Here is a 20091-nt window from a genome sequence, read left to right on the forward strand (position 1 = left end):
TCTGTCAGGTAGTTCTGAGGTTTTTAGGTAATAATAGAGAAAGCTCTCAAAGTAGATTTTCTTTTTTATTCTTAATTTAAAATATGACTTAAGGGCACTTGGCCACCTCTGCGGTCATGAACACCATCAACATGGCAGAACCATGGAAAGGGAGACCAGAGAATCATCCGGCAAGATTGTTTCTCTTCCCGAGCATGAAATTTCCAGCTTTCTTCTCAGTTATGTCCTTGCCTCCTTTCCTGTAGAGCTCACCATTTTGAGCGCCCCCTCCTTTCCTTTCTGCCTGCAGCTTTATACAGGAAATGTTGGTGCTGACCGTCTGAATTCTCTGGAGGTGCTTGTAGTGACCCTGGGTCTTGTGAGGTGTCTCTAGTCCTCCGTTGGATGTGAATAGCTTATCTTTCAGGGAGGAAAACTTAGGGTCCTAAAAAGACATTTGCATCCAGATACACAATTCTCTCATTTTGCATTTTGGGTTCTTGCATCAGGTTCATTTTGGTGTCATTGGCCATGGCAGATGGTCACGTTGATCTTTGATTTTCTAGGTTGTGAGTTTCCCAGTCCAACCCCTGTAGGTGATACAAAAAAAAAAAAAAAAAAAAAAAAAAGATTTAAGATACACAGGTGTCTTCTGCATCTTTGCTCAAATATGACTTTATCAGAGACTGTGGCTCACCATCCCTGCCCCGGCGGGTAGCTGCCACATTTGCACCTTTGTAATGATGTCATTGTCTGAATATGTTTAATGAGTCTTCTGCACTGGGGCACAGCTCTGTGAGATGGGGGCGGTGCCTGCCATGCCCACTCCTTCTCTCCAGGACCTCCAGGACCTCCCAAAGCAGGCACTTGGTGATCTGCTGATGCCTGACCATGTGATATTTTGTTTCTCAGGAGTAGACAATCTACAGATAACAGTCAGCCCAACCCCAGAATCATTTCCTCACGGGAAAGCGTTACCGATTTCACCAACATGGCCTTTCTCAGAAGTCCAGTCTTCCTTGGCAGCGGCCAGAATCCAGAATGTGCTGGGACCGTCCCCTGACAACACGAGCGTGCTGCAGTTCCCCCGAACACCTCCGCCGAAGACACACCGCAGAGCTAGGGCTCACGGGGACTTCTCTTCCTCCCCTTACCAAGGAAGTGGCCATAGAGCCTTCCTCGAGCCTTCCAAGGATTCCACGGAGTCTGTGGTCCAGCCGAGATCTCAAGGGGAAAAAGACGCAGCCTCCATGTCAGGTTTGCCTCACACCAGCATGCTCCCTTCCTTGTCCACAAACCCATCTCAGCCAGTATGGGTAGGGACTCCTTCCATTACAACACAACATGCCCCACTATCAGACGTGCTCCTGTTTCTCCCTCCACCTTCACCCTCCTCATTGGCTCCTGACTCACCTCATTCCATCGTCTTTTCTAAACCAGCCAAACGACCCACCCAAGTGCCTTTCTTCCCCCAAACAGCTCCTCCTGGCTCCTCTTCAAGTCAGAGCATAGCTAATTCCCCAATCCCATTCGCTGGTGAAATGAACCACACTCCATCCAAAAATGCCCTTGATTTGCTAGACATCCCTCATCTAGGTTTTTCTGGATCCTCCACAGGACAGCGGCCTGAGCTGCCCCCCACAGCAGGTCCTCATTCCACAGGCTCCCCCACACCTGAGTTGTTGAGCTCCGTGACAGTACTGGCCCACCTGCCTCTCGTTCCCCTAGTACCTGGAAGTCTTCCTCGGCGTCCAAATGGACCGCCTTCACAGGCAGTGGCAGAAGGGACTTCAAGTCCTACATCCACCCACTCTGTGGAAGCTGGGGTGGCCAAGGGCGTGCACAGTGAGGTGTCTTTGCCGACTTCTAAGAGTGCAGCAGCCACCGCTGTGACCCAGGAGGCTGTGTCTTTGCTTTCCCAGACTGCAAGATCTGGGGCAGTGGAAACGACCACAAGAAAGCTAGCCCCTGCTACTGCAAATGACTCCACTCACCCACTGCATTTGCCAGCCACTCCAGAGAATTCTGAAGGGCCCAAGTTTTCTGCAGAACACACGGCTTCCTCGTTGGTGCCTTCTCCTCTGCCTCTCCCCACTTCCAGCCAAGGGAAAGCCATCCTTTCTGGGGCATGGAACATCACAGCAGCCGACTCTCCCTCCCCACCCACTTTCGCCCAGCTGGTGCAGAATCAGGCTTCCCCATCCACCGCACCCCAAAAGCCAGCTCCTCAAGAAGAGGGCACCAGCGGGTCCCCTCCGACCGCAGCTACAGACTTCCCCCGTTCTAGCAAATCTCCCGATCTCCTTTCTGCAACTTGGGCCTCTCTCCTGCGGGAGGAAGAGAGCGTGACAGCTGTTTTAAAGAAAAACAAAAAGGCAAACTTGACAGTTGCTCTCCAGACCCTTCCAAGAAAAGACATTCTGAGTCTTCACACTGTAAATGGGTTCCCCTCTGATTCCAGCACGGATCGTATTTCATCTTTTCTCCTTACAACACTGAGAACAAACCTCCCTTCAGAATCAGCGCTCCCTTCCATGCCGTCCGTACAAGGTCCCCAGACTATCCTCCCAACCCCCTGTTCGTCCAGCGCCAACTTAGAGGCTCCTGCAGCCGCAGAAGGCCGCTCTGAGTCGCCAGTCCCAATGTCCCAACAGGTGACAGCATTTCCCTCCTCCGCTGAGGTCTATGACTTCTCAACAATGAGACGTGTTTTAAAGCCAGCGACCACAGATGTTTTCAGGAGTTCTCTTCCCACAGAAACTGGATCCCTCTCCATGCAGCCAATGAGATCTGGCTTGCAGCAGCAGACAAATTATGATTTAAATGGGCACACAGTTCACTCCACCCGTTGGGAAACTCGTTCAGCTTCAACTCCTCCTCCCAGTGGTTCAACTTCAGCTGCCAGAATAATAAAATCTTCAGATCTCAGAGCTACTGCTGAGCCATTAGTGACTGCAGAAGGCTTCACCATCCAGCATCCTGCCCTTTGTACCAGCGCCAACCAGCCTGTCCCACAGTCAGAGGTTACCATGGTTGGAAACCAAACAGACGTGGTGTCCTTAACCAGAGACTTCCAAACACCTGAGGTTGAAAAGGACCCACCCACAGGCCAACACGCTGTGTCTCATCCCCGTCTCCAGCTGCCTGGCCATGCAACATCTGCTCTTTTGCCAGCCTCTCCAAGACTGACTTCCGTGGCCCACGTCCACGAAGTGCTTTCAGATGGAATGGATAGGAGTTTCTCCATTTCCAGCGATGTCTATCCATCTCCTGAGATAAGCACTTCTCCACCATTCCAGAGTCCTTTGAGAGATCACATGACGGCTGAGTCTCCTCCACCAAGCAGGGCCGGACTCAGGACCCCATCCAAAGTGCTGCTGGCTTCTCGGGGCCCCGACAAATGGACAGGTGCAGCCACGCGTGCAGGTAGTTGGTTTCCTGGTACCCCCAAAATAGTTAGGACTGCTTCTGTGGACAAAGGACCTTCAAGTTCAACACAGACACCCGGCTTTGCTTAGAAGGAGCAGAAACACACCTTGAGGGTGATGAACAAGTTAGGGGTCCCCAAAAGTCCTGTCCTTTATCCTCTGCTGACTTGAGTTTTTTGAAAGTACAGTCAGTCTCTGGCTTAAAAGAGTTTGACTTAAAATTTTTCAGCTTACAGCAGTGCAAAAGTCATAGGCATTCGGTAGAAATCACACTTCGAATTTTGAATTTGGATTTTGAATTTGATTTGAATTTGGGCTAGCAATAAGTTGGTATGGTCCTCTCCCGTGGTGCCAGGCAGGGCAGCAGGGCACAACTCCCAGCCAGACACGAGACCATGAAGGTCAGCAATGATACGAATACAACCATCTCCTACCCACGCCACTATTCCTTCACTATTAGTACAGTGTTCAACAAATTACGTGAGATATTCAGCACTTTATTATAAGACAGGCTTGTGTCAGATGGTTTTGAGCAACTGTAGGCTACGGTAAGTATTACGAGCACGGTTCAGGTGGGCTAGGCTAAGCCAGGTGTATTATTAATACACCAGCTTAGGTGTATTACATGCATTTCTGATTTATGATATTTTTCAACTTATGATAGGTTTATTAGGACAGAACCCCAGCGTAAGGTGAGAAAGAGCTTCGTTCAGAATTTAAACATCCTTATTGCCAACCACAGGTTTCTGTAAGGGACGTTCTCACTGTGGGTAATTGACTTAACGAACCTAGAGCCGTTTTGCCCAAGTTCCTGAATACAGAGACTTTTCTCACCAGCAAACCCGCAAATTCCATCCATTTGTCACCACCACAAGTGACACGCGCCCTGCGGACCAATGACAGACTTTGCTTTTTTCCCTCTTTGCAGCGGACCCCTCAGTGTCGTCCAGGGCGGAACCAACAGCAGCAGCCACCACTGCAGCTACGTCGTTCCTGGGGAAATCAAGTCCACGGGCGCTGTCTGCAGCCCTGATCGCCAAGGGCCCTGGCAGTAACCCTTCGGCCATGGCCTCGGGATTAGTTAAGAGCAGCTGGACCACCGCTCTAGCTAAAAATGCCACAAACAACACAGCACCTGGCCCAAAGACGACAGCGGGGGCGGTGCATCCGACCTTCTCCTTCACGCCAACCTACATGTTTTCCAGAACAGCACACACCATGAGTGCTCACACAGCCATGCAAGGGAACACAGGCACCGCCTCTGGCCTGCTGTCCACGACACACCTCCCCAGGAAACCACAAGCCATGCACACGGGCCTTCCCAACCCCACCAACCCAGACATGCCCCAGGCAGCCACCGCCCGCCCGCTGACCATCACAGCAGCCTTGACATCCATCACCGCACCAGTGAGGGCCACCCGCTTACCACCCGCGCTGGCGGGAAATACAGATGCTGCTCTCCCCGCTGCGTCAACTTCCGTGGTCACCACTGGCAAAATGGCGTCCAACCTGGAGTGTCAGATGTCCAGTAAGCTCCTGGTGAAGACAGGTGAGAGTCCACTGTCCTGATTTTACTTGAAAGTAGCCATCCTGCCCTGGTCTCAGAGATGTAGCAGAATTATTTGAGTTCTTTGAGGTGAGTGGTTCTCAACCAGGGACAGTTTGGCTCCTTCTCCCCCAGAAGGCATCAGGCCATGTCCAGAGACTGTGTCTGTGACATGAAAGGGAGGTAGGTCCCCATGGACCTACAGCAAAGGATCATCCAGCCCCAAATGTCACAGTGCTGAGGTTGAGAATCTCTGGTCCTTATCATCAGTGATGGCGGAGAGGGGGAGCTTTATGGAACATGGAATCTAGTCCCGAGGTCCGTCCCGATATCAGAGGCCCTTGGGGAAGCCACTAATGCTGGGTGGGGGGAGGAGGGTGGTCTGAGAAAATGAACGTGTAGCAAGTTTTCCTGCAGAACAAATCAGGGATGTGTCACAGAAAGGAATGAGCTGGTTAGTAAGATGGCAAATATCGGAAGCCCTACAGAATTCAGAAAGGCTTTTGTTAGCCATTTTGTCAGTCGGCAGATAGTAAAAGTACAGCTGTGTGATGAGGGTGCCCAAGATTCCTTCAGATGTTGAAAAGGAGGCCTTGAGAAAGCTGGGTGGTGTCTGTTGTCTCAAGCTGGCACCTCCCAGTGGCAACCCAGCAGGCCAGGAAGGCCCAGGGTGCTTTCATCAGTGGCAGTGTTTGCTCTAAAAATCACCAGACACGTTATTTGAAAGAGCATGCCAATGCTGAATGCTCGAGTCCCGCCTTCCTCTTCGCCCCACGAAGGATTAAGTGAAATTATATCTTGAGACATACCCTATCCTAAAATGGGAAATTGTGAAACTAGGCGTATAGCAGAAAGTACACTATCGCTTTCTGTTTCTTAAGAAATTATACCATCTGGTTTTCCACTCCCCCTCCTCTGACAGGCAGGCCACCCCGACCACCTAGATGCAGAAGTCTGGAACATTCTCCCCCACTTCTGTGTCACTCTCCATCACCCCAGCCACACCTGGCCCACCACAGGGGCCCTTCGGTTTTAAATCCTTGAATACCCCTTCTCTTCGTCCCCACTGCCCCTTCTCTGGTTCATGCTGTTGTCACTCACCTCTATTTCTGCAACAACAACCAAATTTATCTCTCTGCCTTAGACTAGCCACCCCCCCCAATCTGTTCTCCAGTCTGCAGGCAACAGAATTCTCTAAAATGAGTGCCTTCACTGAAAACCCCTCGCTTCCCGGAGCCAGCAGGACCAACCCTAAACATGTATACTGAGAGGCACTGCTTCTCACTACTATGCCTTTTCTCTTGGTCTTCTCTCTGCTGGGAATGGCTGGGGGTGGGGGGGTGTCCCTCTCCTAGCTCATTGGCCTAGCTCATTCCCTGTTATCCTTCAGGACTCAGCGGAAGCTTCGGGAAACCTTCCCTGAACCCCACCCCCTTGCCCAAGTCTGGGCTGGGTGGTCCTCCTGAAGCCTCAGACAGCATCGGAGGCGTCCCTTCAAATAACACCTGTCACATTCAGTCACAGGTGCCTGTTGTCCACCCCAGGTCTCCATCCCGCTCTCAGTCCCACTTATAGGGTGCGGGGCTGCCCCTGCCTCATTCAGGGCTGTTTTAGGCTGCAGGACCTCACTCAGGGCCTGCACGTCAGCAGGCTGTCAGGGAACGCTCTTGTTGGAATTTTCTTGCATGCATTTTCTTACAGACCCATTGGGGCCAGGCACTGCTGAACCCAGTTTTCAAAGTCAAAGGCAGCGTTGGTCAGAAAAGAAGTGCAGCCAGCATATTAGCTCTCTCTCCCCTCTAGGATCACACCAATATGAGGCCTCCCTTCTTGGGACTTGAGTGGGACTGAGAGAGCTACTACCCCAGCCCGCCGCTCTCATTGGTTGGACCTGCGGTCACCAGCTTTATTCAGAACTTGCAGGAGGTGGAGGGTGGAGAGGAGAGGGGAGCTCCTGAGGGGGTCTGCTGCCTTACCCTGACTACCGTGCTTCTGTTTGGTCCCACAGTTCTCCTTCTGACCCAGAGGAGAGTGCAGAACAGTGAAACCTTGAAGTTCAGTGTAGCCAAAGGGCTCACACAGGCATTACGGAAGGCTTTCCACCAGAATGACGTCTCGGCTCACGTAAGCCCCTCGCTTTTGTAATTAAACTAAGCCCTCTACATCCTCCTCTTGGACCCCAAGTACGTCTAGATTTCCCTCCTGTCTGGGTACCATGACCACACACGTCAGAAGTAACATCTTCCTTCATTTTGGCGAATAGCTTATATGTGGTGACTGGAGAGAAAAAGGCCAAATTTTGAGGTGGAAAATGGAGGTTAATTGCCTTATGTCTTTTTTTTTTTTTTTCAAGCCTGGATACACTGTTTTAAATCATACCATTATCCCATTGTTTAGTGAAAATATTTGATATTGTTAGTCTAATTCTCAAGAAACTGTCCATTCTTTTCCCTTCATCTTCCTCAGCATTGTAAATGGTGATTTATTTCTGGACATTTAAAAATTATTGTAAATTGAGTCCAACTTTGTTTCCATAGCCAGCAGCAGATAGGGAAATAAAACATTTTTTCCCCCAAACACTTTAATGCCAGGTACTATTTAACAACTGTCATCTGATTCCCATGGCATAGCCAAGGGATGGAACCCTCTCTTTGCACTCTTTGGGATTGATGCCAAGTTTTAAAGCCCTAAATGTGATTGGCAGTTGGTGGATGGCCCTTTCCACCACTTAGAAATAGCGGTCCGGCTTTTTCCCTCTGAGGCTTGTCTTGCAGCTGCATTCGGCTTCATGGTCTCCACGACCACACCGAGGACTAGACATGAGGTTTGCTACATAGTTTATTGGTCATTGTCAATCTCTTTTTGTTGGGGCGGGGGTGGAGGATGGGGACGAACAGAGAGAAAGGGAGAGAATCTCAAGCAGACTCCATGCTGAGCAGGGAGCCTGGCACAGGGCTCGATCCCAGGACCCTGAGATCATGACCTGAGCCGAAACCAAGAGTCAGATGCTCCACTGACTGAGCCACCTGGGCGCCCCTGTCAATCCCTTTTGTATAATTCTGAGAGAAAACAAAGAAAGACAGAGAGAGAGAGAGAGAGAGAGAGAGAGAGAAACTCATTTCACGAAAAGCATCTGTGGTTTCTGCCCCAGAAACTACTTGAAAGTTGAAAATGTGAGCATTTCTGTTGGGTCACCTGACATGTAATTTTCAAACTTAGTTGTTTGCAAACTACCTTCAGTGTTTATCTTATCTGCATCTCGTCGCAGACCACTGTCACAATTAGTTATGAATTCATGTTTTAAAAATCAGCCCATTAAAAAAAAAAAAACTTTTGAAAGGATGTTTGATATTACTGGTGGAACTCGGGATCATTTGCCATGAATAAAAGGTAATCATAAAAATGAGAGTAATGGTAATAACTTGGTAAATGCAAGCTAGACATTATTGCTTGAGGAAGGCTCTAAGGCTGATGTCCCCCATGTCTTTTTGTTTAAACATATGATTAGCCAGCATTAGAGAGGTACTATAAATAAATAATCCCCAAACTGAGACTTGCTTCTCAAGATCATTAGGATTGGAGCGGGGAGTCACTTTCTTAGCCACTTTCTTAGTCATTTTCTCTCAAATAAAGAAATAAATCTTAAAAAAAAAAAACCACTAAGAAAGCAAAATGATATAAGAATAAAATCTAAAGCCTCAAAATCTTCCATTTGGGTCAGAAAGAACTCAGTGCATCAGTGTCTCTTAGGACTCAGTTTTAAGAGAGATTGTCCTCAGTCCCTCCCCATCCTCACCTAGGTCCTGAGCCAACTTACGAGCCAAGAATGGACTGAAGTCTGAATAGTTCTTCTCTTAGCTTTTAGAAAGAGGAATTCACCTCATTTACTACCTAATCCCTGTCCTAAAGAAGCCCTCACTTCATCTATCACTTCTGCCTTTTAATTTTCATAAGTGATAAGAAAGCTGTTTTTCCCAGCCTTTCGTCTCTGGAAATCTCTTTTGCCTGCCATCTCCTCTCTGCCTTCTTGGGTGACCGTTGGTGCTCACAGGATTATACTGAGGCATTTAAGGAATCAACAAAATCCCCCCAGATTTAATTCGATCCCATGTAGGTTGGAAATAAATTGCGTTTTGTTGTATTCTGATGTTTTGAGACTTGCCAGTCTGCATATGCTTTATAGGATTATTAGAATGTTTGTTGAATAAGAATAACTTGTTCCCCAGCCATACTAAACAACAGTTGTGGTTCTAAGAAATACCAAGAAGAACTTAAAGTACTGTGGAAATTAACACTGAGTCCTATGGGTCTGTTTTGTAGGTGGACATTCTGGAACATTCTCATAACATCACCGTGGGTTATTATGCTACCAAGGGGAGGCTGGTGTACTTACCTGCTGTAGTGATCGAAATGCTGGGTGTTTACGGGGTCAGCAACGTCACCGCAGATCTGAAGCAGCATACCCCAAACTTGCAGTCGGTGGCAGTCCTTGCCTCCCCGTGGAATCCCCAGCCTGCTGGCTACTTCCAGCTGAGAACAGGCAAGTACCTCAGAGAGGAAGGATTCCCCTCCATTCTGGAATCAGGGGCAGTATCAAGAGGACACCTGTTTAAAGACTCCCGTACTAGCTGCTCTGTCATTTCCTAAAGTCCTGTGTGCCTTCCTCAAAGGGCCCTGCTAAGGAACTGCCCCAAGTTCCTTGCACATAACTTAAACTTCCCAACCCTGGATTTATTAGAAATAGTCCTTTGCGGGAGCCTCCCTTCTCAGTTTATATAATTTGTACTTTATGAGCAGCAAGCACCATATTTTTAATTCTTTTCTGTATTACCTTTGAATAGCAGTTAAGACCTGGACATCCATAAGATCTATGCTTCGGAGCAGCACGTCCCAGATGCCCCCAAATCAGAGTCTCTGAGCTTAGGCCTTGGAATCTTTTTCTCAAGCTCCCTCATGATTCTGATCAGGTGACTGGCAAACCACGAGAATGGGGAAACCATTGAAATTCAAAGACTTGACCAATTTAGTGATGCTGATCAGCTGACTTTTCTCCCCCCTCCAAAGAAATAGAAGGCGTGATCTCTCTTTGATTTGTATCATTCTTGGAGCAGATGTCTGCATGGTCCAACCAAATGATCCCCAAATCTTTCCCATCAGGGGGGACCTTAGGTTTGATCGTGCTTTTGATTCTTCTCTATTATAAGTCATTTTAAGGCTCACTTCCAACACTACAGCCAAACCTTGTCCGTCCTTATTTGCCCGATTTCTCGGATGTAAAATCGGGCTGTTTTATGTGATGTCTGCTGTGAGGTCCAAGACCAAGACACACAGCTCTGGTGAGTGCTGACCCGTTACTCTGGTTCTAGTGCTGCAGTTCGTGAGCCAGTCCGACAACATTCAGTCCTGCAAGTTTGCTCAGACGATGGAGCAGCGGCTGCAGAAGGCCTTCCAGGATGCTGAGAGGAAAGTCCTGAATACCAAAAGCAACCTGAGCATTCAGGTGAGAAGGAGGGCGCGTCAATGGTGTAGTTGACAGACGCCAAGCATAACGCGAATGTTGGCGAGAGGTGACTTGGTCTCCTGTTTCAAAGCTGTCTGGTGTAAATGTAACTCTGTATTTAGGGCAGGGGGTGTAGATAGGAGGAGGTGCCACTCTGGGGCCCCCTGAGTCGAGTCAGCCCCAGCACTGATAAGGATGTCTGCGGTATGGCTGTGACAGGAGGAATGCTGTTAGCTCTATAACCTGCTATGGTTTGGGATTTTATATCTATTTTCCCAGGGGAAGCTTCCTTGGGCCTTCCCAATACATATGTTATTTTGTTTTATTTTGTATTGTCTGTTTGTTGAGACAGAGAGAGTGGGGACATATGAGTCAGGGGGAGGGGCAAAGGGAGTGGGGGAGGGAATCCCAAGCAGGGCTCCATTTTCATTGCAGAGCTGGACACGGGGCTCAGTCTCACGACCCTGAGATCATGACCTGAGCCAAAATCAAGAGTCAGATGTTTAACTGACTGAGCCCCCCAGACTTCCCAATATATTTACTACTTTAAAAATTGAACTAGATATACCTTATAAGATATAGTCTCATAAAATAAGTCAGATGTCTCCGAAAATGAGTTGATTCTGAATAGCTAATGCATCAAGTTTTGCCTGTCCTGTGATTTGCTTTGAGTTATTTTCCAGACATCCATATGAACAATCACCTTAGTTTAAATAAATACACACACATATACATGTACATTTTAAGTTTGGGGCTCACCATCTGCCAGGACGGTGCTAGGTGTTTTAGAAATATTTTGCTACATAAAACTCAAGACATCCTTCTGAAGTATTATTATCACCATTTCACAGAAGACGGAACTGAAAGTCTAAGAAACTTCCAGAAAGTCACACGGTTGGTAAAGAAGGAAACAAGGACTTGAGTCAAAGACCATAATCTTATCCACTGTGCTATACTATGGAACGTTTGGCAAACACATGAATTTTTCTCAGGAAAATCCCACTACTGGCATATTATATTTCAGTTTCCTGGACTTACAGTAGGCATGCCACCAAAAACTTTTCTCAGACCCACTTTCTTGCAATTATGTAACTAACAACTTTTTTTTTTTTAAATAAACTCCATACCCAACATAGAGCCCAGTGTAGGGCTTGAACTCTCAGATTAATACCTGAGCTGAGATCAAGAGTCAGACACTCAGTTGACTGAGCCACCCACATGGCCCAAGACAGATTCTATTTAATGGTATTCATCCAACCCCCAAATCTCTCTGATTAACTGTACAACCCAATGTCTCTGTTTTTACCGAACTAAATCCTTTGCAATGAAACCCAGTAGTTTTGAAATGGACATTTAGCATAAGCGAATTATTAGCAAAGCCAATATGATGTAGAAAGCACACAATTTAATTTGAACAAGCAGCTTTCCTTTTCTAGATTTATCCAACGTCTATGTGGAAGTATCTCATTATGATTTGGCTCATATTAGATTAAGATCTAAAAAACGTGTCATCAACATAAGATTTATGTAAGAAGTATGACTCAGCTCCCTTGTGGGAGATCTTTTCTTTCTAATTGGATTTGTGATCCTCACAGGTGCATGATTCTGGCTCGGGCTTGGTGGCAGGGCATTCTCTGATCGTTTTTCAGGAAGCAAAGACCCATTGAGCACCTGCTATTCATTCAGGCACTGGGAGAGACACCAAGATAAACAAGTTGCCTTTGGCCTTCAGGACACTTTCTCTGTGTTCTATGATAGTCATGGGTCACGAGATGAAACTTTGTAAAGCAAGTAACCAAGTGTCTTCGGAAAAGACTATAACAGACCATTTGAAAACTGCTTCTAAATAGATTTAAATGTTCTTGAACATTTCAGCAGCTCTCGAAATGAATGGATAATTGGGTGAATTATTTCATTAACCTTGTTTTGCTTTTTCCCATGGCTGACAGGAAGCCCAGGACGAATTTGTTGCCTGGATTTTGGAACCCTCTAGGCTTCTACATCATGCATATATGTAGCTATGAGCTAACCATTCCCCCTGGGCTTATTCTAGAACCTGGTTGAATAATTAATAACTTACTATTTTATTGTATTAAGTATAATTTGGGGAACACGTTGGATTCTTTCTGACCACATAAATATTTAATTTGTTCAGAGAGTTGATGAAAAACTAACTTAAAAAAAACTTGTATGGCATTGGTATTAGGAGCTAGATTACAGTAGACCGAATTAGGACATTTTTGGTTATGAATGACAGAATCCAAGCATATAAGACTTAAGTAAAAAGAAGTAATTGACTCCTATAACTAAAAGGTTCACACCCTATTTCCTTCGGGCCCAGTTTGATTCAGGTGCTTATGTGATTTCTTCTAGAAATTCTCTCTTTGTCACTTGGCCTTGCCCTGGGCTGGCATCGTCTTCCGGCCCAATGGGGTGGCCCCTGGCACGTTCAGGTTTATCTCATCCTTATTGCTCACAGTCTTATGGAACCAAAGTGCCTTTTTTGGTGGCATTCCAGTAAAAATCCTGGGATTAGCTCTCAATGGACCCATGTGGGCTGTGTGCCCATTTCTGGAGTAGTAACTAAGGTCAAGGGGATAAAATGTCCCAATCAACCAGGCCTGACTATTCCCACTCCTGGAACTGGGTGGGGCAGCCCCACTCAAACAAAGCACATGAACCCAGCTGGAGAGAAGAGGTGTTTCCCTGAGGAAATCTCCTTCATAGAGGAAAGGAGAATGGATTCTGTGTAGGCAAAACAACAACCTTCCATTCTACCAGCCTTTTTTAGGTCTAATTAGCTAAATGAATTGTGGCATAATGAGTGGGAAGTAAGAAAATGTCAGAAGCCACAGGAGCCTGAGAGTAAAGGGGTAGTAGGACAGTGCCCTCTGCCCGGGCTGCTTTACTGGGGACAGGGCATGACTTTCAGGGAATACTGAGATGACCTTGGTCTCAGGCCTGTGAACCTCTTATTGATGAAACTAGTGTTAAATAGTCACCAAGACTGGTCACGCTTTTCTTAGGTATAAAAAAAATGAGACTATTAAGACCAAGGGAAAAAAAAGGGTCACTCTGTGTTCATGAATTGGAAGACTTGATTTTGTTAAGATGTCAGTACTGCCAAGAGCGATCTACAGATTCTGTGTGATCCCTACCAAAATCTCAGTGATTTTTTTTTTTTTAATGTGGAGATGGAAAAATCCATCCTAAAATTCATATGGGATCTCAAGGAACCAAGAGTAGCCAAAACAATCTTGAAAAAGAAAAGCATAGTCAGAGGTTTCATGCTTTCTGATTTCAAAACTTACTACAGAGCTACAGTAATCAGAACCGTGTGGTAGTGGCATAAAGACAGACATATAGACATGGAACAGAAGAGAGAATGAAAGCATAGATCTTTGCGTATATGGTCAAATGATTTTTGACAAGGGTATCAGGACCACTCAATGGGGAAAAGACAGTCTTTTCAACCAATGGTATTAGAAAACTGGATAGCCACAAATAAAAGAAGGGATCTGGACCTTTATCTAATACCATATACAAAAATTAACTTCAAAGTGGATCAAAGACCTAAACATGAGAGCAAGAACTAGAGGACTCTTTAAAAGAAAACAGAGGAAAAAACTTCATCATACTGAATTTGGCTAAGATTTCCTGTATAGGACACCAAAAGTATAGGCAACAAAAGAAAACATAGATAAATTGCACACTTCACCAAAATTAAACACTTCTGTGGATCAAAGGGTACAACTGACGATTAAAAGACAAGTCACAGAACGGGAAAAAATAATCGCCGATCGTATGTTGGATAGGGGGCTAATATCTAGAATATATGAAGAACCCATACAACTTAAAAATATAAAAACAACCCCATAAAGAAATGAGCCAAGAGCTTAAATAGACATCCAAAGATCTGTAGATGATCAATGAGCGCACGAAAAAGATGCTCTCTGTGACTTATCGTGAGGGAAATGCAAATCAAAACCATGAGATGCCACTTTGCATCTATTAAGATGGCTATTATAAAAAAAGAGAATAACGAGTATTGGTAAGAGTGTGGACCAACTGGAACTCTGGACACTGCTGGCGAGCATCTCAAATGATGTAGCTTTGTGGAAAATGGTATCGTGGTTCCTTAAAATATTAAACAGGGTCTAGCAATTCTGCTTCTTCTGGGCATATACTCCAAAGAATCGAAAGCAGGGACTTGACCATATTTGTACACTTATATTCATAGTGGCATTATTCACATGAGCCAAAAGATGGAAGCAACCCCAGCGTCCATCCATGGATGAATGGATAAGAAATGTCTTATATCCATATGATGGGATGTTCTTCATCTCTGAAAAGGAAGGAAATGCTGATCCATGCTGTGACCTGGACGAACCTGGGGGACATTATGCAGAGTGAAATAAGCCAGTCGCAAAGAGACAAATACTGTAGGATTCCACTTATAAGAGGTGTTCAGTTTTGTCAAATTAATAGAGACACAAAATAGAATAGAGACAAAAGTAGAATTTTGTCAAATTAATAGAGACACAAAGTAATAGAGACACAAAAAGACACAAAGGTGGCTTTCGGGGGCTGGCAGAGGAAGCAATGGAGAGTTGTTTAATAGGTACAGAGTTTCAGTTTGGGAAGATGAAAAGTTCTGGAGATGGATGGGAACGATGGTGGCACAACCCCATCACTGTGCATAGTGCCACTGAGCTGTGTACTTAAAATGGTTAACGGGATGAAATTTATATGTATTTTGCCACAATTTTTTTTAAGTTACAATTTACCTGATTGAGTGTATATGTGTAGAGGTATCCATACTGCAAATTCTGTGGGCTTCTTTGGGATCTAGTGAGACTAAGTTTTGTTGAAAAGCAAAAAATAGAATGTTCACGCTAGAGATAATGGTTGAAAAGTTATTTTAGTTCTTATTTTCGCAGATGGCAGTACGGAGAGGTCTTTTGAATTGTTCAAAAAGAAGCACCTTTCTTTTTGGCTCCCTGGGAAAGAGAGGCATGAGTACTTGTGGCTCAACCACTTTCCCAAAATACTTCCAGAGAGGAGAGAAAGAGTTGACCGGAAGTGTTGACTCAGTGTATCCTAAATCATGGGACTATAGGCTCTGTGGTAGAGAATTAAATAGAAACTTCCACTTATGGGGAGAAGTGGGAAAGAATGTGAAGAAGCTATTCTTGACAGTCGTCTTAAAAATAGCAGTTAAAAGGAAAGTTGCAGGGGTATTTATGTCTGAATGTGTAAAGGTTTGGGAAAGACAAGATTTCAGTCAGCTCCCTATGGGAAGAGGGGGCACACTCAGATTAAGGTAATTTGATGAAAGTCCAATAAAAGGAACCCTTTGCAGAAGTGTGGGCAGGCTCTAGGGAAACCACGGGGTGAGTGCAGTACCAGAGGCTGTTTAAGTGTTGGGGCCTGAAGGTGAGGAGAGGGAGCAGTTATAGGAAGCCAGAGGCCAGAGTTCCCCTACAGGAGCCATGCTGTGGGGAGGGAGTCCCCTGGCCCAGTTCTCAGACCTCACTCTCCTCCCTCTGTCCCATATCTGCCCGAGCTCCTTTTAGCTGAAGCTCGAGGGAAAGGAGCCCACTGAGGTGGTCCACAAGGGCCTGCCTCTGGGGGTGCAGAACAGAACGCAGGTGGGTGGGTGGCAGGCGAATCTGGAAGGGGGAGGTGCAGACGCCAGGACAGAAGCCCACACTGTCTCACCCAATCAAATGACTTCCTACTGCATCTGTTTTTCGAATCTCATCTGTGGGTTATTTTTGTCCATACATTGACCCAGAAAACAGCATTTTCCAGTAACTGAAAAACTGACAAAATTCGAGAAGAAAACCACACCATCTCATAGTAATATTTACATATTCTATATTGAATTTAATAGGTCGCAGGAAATGTAATCACTCTCTAAAGAGGCTATTTTATATTTCTGAATTCCTTTTGGAATCAGGTTTAATCACTCTGTCTGTTCCCTAAGCTGGTGATCAGCTATGTAGGAACTTAAAGATTCCCTCAGAATTTAACTCAGGCTTTCTCTGAGCAGTTGAGCCCTCTTAGATGTAACATTTCTATGCTCTATTTTGTATTTTCAGAACCATAAAAGTAACCTGAGGCTCTGTAGCCCCTGGAAAATATACACACACCCATTAAAACCTGAAGTCAGACTGCCTGGGTTCGAATCCTGGCTACATCACTTATTATCTGTGTGATCGGGTGCAAGTCTCTTGATCATTCTGGGCCTCAGTTTCCTCCTCTGTAAAATGGAGTCCTAACTGGATTCCCCTCACAGGGCTGTGGTGAGCCTTGAATGAGACCACGAGCCCGAGGCCCAACACGCAGAGAATAACCATAAATGATGAGTGTCGTTATTCTTGTCTCTTCCTTGCTCTTTTTCCCCTCCCTTTCATTTCCCCCGCCTCAACTTCTGCTTAAACTTCTCCCACGGCCTCCATGAAACAGACCCTCGTCTTATGGGGCGTGTCTCCCTCCCCTTCCCTCCTGTGTCCATTCAGATGGTGAGCACATCCAACGCCTCCCAGACAGTCACCCTGGTGTACGTGGTGGGCAATCGGAGCTCCTTCCTCAACGGCACGGTCGCCAGCAGCCTCCTCCGCCAGCTCTCGGCTGAGCTGGTTGGGTTCTACCTCACCTACCCGCCCCTCACCATTGCTGAACGTGAGTATGCCCACACCACACGGGGAAGCTGCCTTTCCCCTGAGACCCCAGGGTCCTTTCTCCATTTAACAAACATCTATTGCACATACTAACTCTTTTATCTTAAAATAACTGGAATTGGTGATAAACCAGGATTGAATTGATGACAAGTTTATTGCACATTGAAAGTAAGCCCTCGCTAGGCGCCTTTAGCTTTCGTATATCTTCCGTCGTCAAATCCTCACAGAGCACCCTGTAAGGGAGTCCAAAGCGAGCCCCGCTTCGCAAAGGGGAAAACTGGAGTTCCAAGAGGTTCACGAAATGCTCACTCTCAAGTAGCTAATGAGACATGGAACGTGGGGTTTGAACCCAAGCTGCTCGCCTTTGAGCTGACAGTAACTGCCCTGTAGGGCATCTGTCCCTGTGGCAATCTGGGTTGTGATGGTTTCCCCCACTTCTGCCATCAGCAAATGTTGCCCGGCCTTCGGCCCTTGCCCTGGCTATAGGTATCACAACGCAGCTCATTTGCAATCAGCATCGTGACTTCGCTGCATGAATTCTCCATAGTCAGTCCCCTGGCCTGTCTTCCTCTGACGATTCAGTTACATAACCCTCATTACCGTGCAGCAGGCACAGACTCCAAAGACAACGCGGCCTACATTATGTACCCAAACACTTACTTGGTAGCCAAAGGAAGTCAAGATTGGTGCCGTTAAATTCAGTTGTTGATACATTTCTCAAGGTCACTGGTCATGGTTTGGTTTGTTGTTTTTTTTTAAACACATATGAGCAAGATTGCTTCTATTTCCTTCTGTGGTTACATTTGATACTGTGACTAAATAAAAGGGTGTGTGTGGATGTACCTAGCACAGAGTAGCCACTAAGAAATTTGTTTTGAATGTTTAATGGCAGGCTTTTGTGAATTTCCATATAGTAAGAAAAGATGAGTCTGGATTTTAGGGAAAGGTGATCTCAGGAAAGATGGCATTCATTATGTCACATGGCAGCTGTGAAGAAATTATTTTCTTTCCTCTTGACATTCTGATAATTACAACAACAAAAATTTATTGAGCACTTACCAGGTGGCAGGCACTGCACTAAACCCTTTCCATGAATTAACTCTTATGGTCACCATACCTGCAAAAATATGGGACTTTTTGTCACAAACCTTTGGCTAATAATCCACTTAGTCCTTGACACTGGAAAAATCCATTCAAGAGACAATCATTCCTAAAAACATTAGTGATGGTTGGGAAATTTTCACAAAGAAAGCCAGAGTTACTTCTAGCTGTGAGTCTTGATAATGAAGACATTCCACTTAAGAAGCTTTTGATGGAAAAAAAGAGAACAGAAATCCACAAACCCTAGAAAACTCTTCATCTGAAAGTTAGCCCTTTACTGAGTATTTTACTTTTCAAAACAGCAAGATAGTGTTGGCCTGCATGTTCTGGAGTTCCCTGAGAATGTTAAAGCCAAATTTAGCTGTTAGATATTTTGTCACCTGTGTCCATTTTCCTTAATAATATTTGCATATAAAACCCATGAAACTGACTTGGTGTGTTTCTTCTTTGTTTTAGCGCTGGAATATCCTAACCTTGATATATCAGAAACAACCAGAGACTATTGGGTAATTACAGGTAATCTCTTATTTTACTTTCTTCCCCCCCCCCATCAGGTTGGTTGGTTTTTTTTTTTTTTAACTGCATGTCAGAAGAAGACACCAAAATTTTAAAAATAGTAATTATTATAATTATAATAATTAAAACTGCATGGCATTCAGTGATAGGATCAGCAGCTTTTCTTTGGTCCTGTTTTATGTCAGGGAATTACTTCCATAGAGCCAGAAGTGGGTAAATAAGGCTAAGAAAAGATATCACTGAAGGTGAATCTTATTAGATAAACATTCGAAACAGCAACCTATAAAGTCCACTGGCATCCTCTTTGCAAAATGTAGACCAATCAGAAGGTATGGTGGTAACCTGTGGATGTCTGGGGTACATCCATGGGAATGGTTGTTTACTTAAAGATGGTAGGCCTTTCCACACTGCCCTACAAAACCCCAGTGAAAGGTAGAGGAATGCTGGGCATGCACTTTTCTCTTTCCCCTGGCACATGCCCCACACCTACACTAGTCCTGGTGGAGCCCAGGCGTGTCCTGACAGTGAGGGCGGATAGAAGTAGAGGGTGTTTGGGTGACATTTTCTTTTTTTCCTTGACATTTCCCAGCTGAGCTTTATGAAACAGCAAAAAAAAAGTTCTTGTTTGTGTTTTTCCAAAGCCAGACAGTTGCTCTCAAAATCTTACAGAAACAAGCGTTGGGAGCAGTGAAGACAGATGTTTGTGGGGGAAGTGACCAGCCCAGCTGTCCATGGCAGTGGAGGGTGGAGGGGAGGATATTAGCTTGGTGGGGCTGCCGTAAAAAAGTACCACAGACTTTTGGGGCTTCAGAAGCAGGAATTTATTTTCTTATAATTCTGGAGGCTGGAAGTCTGACAGCAAAGTGTCAGCAGGCTTGGTTTCTTCTGAAGCCTCTCTCCTTGGCTTGTAGATGGCCGTCTTTCCTTTATGTCTTCCCTCTGTGTGTGTCTATGTCCTAACCTCCTCTTCTAGTAAGGACACCTGGTATACTGGATTAGGGCCCACCCGTAGTAGCTTATTTTACCCTAATCACCTCTTTTAGGGCTTTGTCTCCAAATACAGTCCCATTCTGAGGTATGCGGGGTTAGGACTTGAATCTATGCGTTGTGGGAGTACACTATTGAACCCATAACAAAGAGGGAGGAAGATCCTACAAGTCACGGAGGGTGTGCCTGGAAACCTCCCTCCCATCGTCCCTGCCCCATTGCCTCTCTCACGTGCTGTCCCAAGCAGCAATGGCTAGGATGCTGTCTAGATTCCTACCAAAGGAGCCCACCCACTGCTCAGGGAGGCCTGCTCAAGACCGCTCTGAAACTGCAGAAAATTGCGTTTCT

At 45.7% G+C, this 20091-nt stretch overlaps 1 protein-coding gene across 5 annotated transcripts in view; it reads left to right on the top strand.

Moving 5' to 3' along the window:
- The window catches only part of KIAA1549L (KIAA1549 like), a 249203-nt gene that overhangs the window by 138184 nt on the left and 90928 nt on the right, over positions 1-20091 (top strand). The window contains exons 2-8 of one of the 5 annotated variants that reach the window (XM_032840969.1): positions 892-3387; positions 4336-4956; positions 6962-7077; positions 9274-9493; positions 10320-10453; positions 16978-17140; positions 18697-18756. In XM_032840969.1, the coding sequence (XP_032696860.1) occupies positions 892-3387; positions 4336-4956; positions 6962-7077; positions 9274-9493; positions 10320-10453; positions 16978-17140; positions 18697-18756 (3810 nt within the window). Of the gene's footprint in view, positions 1-891; positions 3406-4335; positions 4957-6961; positions 7078-9273; positions 9494-10319; positions 10454-16977; positions 17141-18696; positions 18757-20091 lie in introns of those variants that run through there. The other 4 variants (XM_032840968.1, XM_032840965.1, XM_032840966.1 and 1 more) reach the window with 4 other exon arrangements.

The sequence above is a fragment of the Lontra canadensis genome, unplaced genomic scaffold (assembly GCF_010015895.1).
Source record: "Lontra canadensis isolate GAN:19392208 unplaced genomic scaffold, GSC_riverotter_1.0 scaffold118, whole genome shotgun sequence".
Lineage (NCBI taxonomy): Eukaryota > Metazoa > Chordata > Mammalia > Carnivora > Mustelidae > Lontra > Lontra canadensis.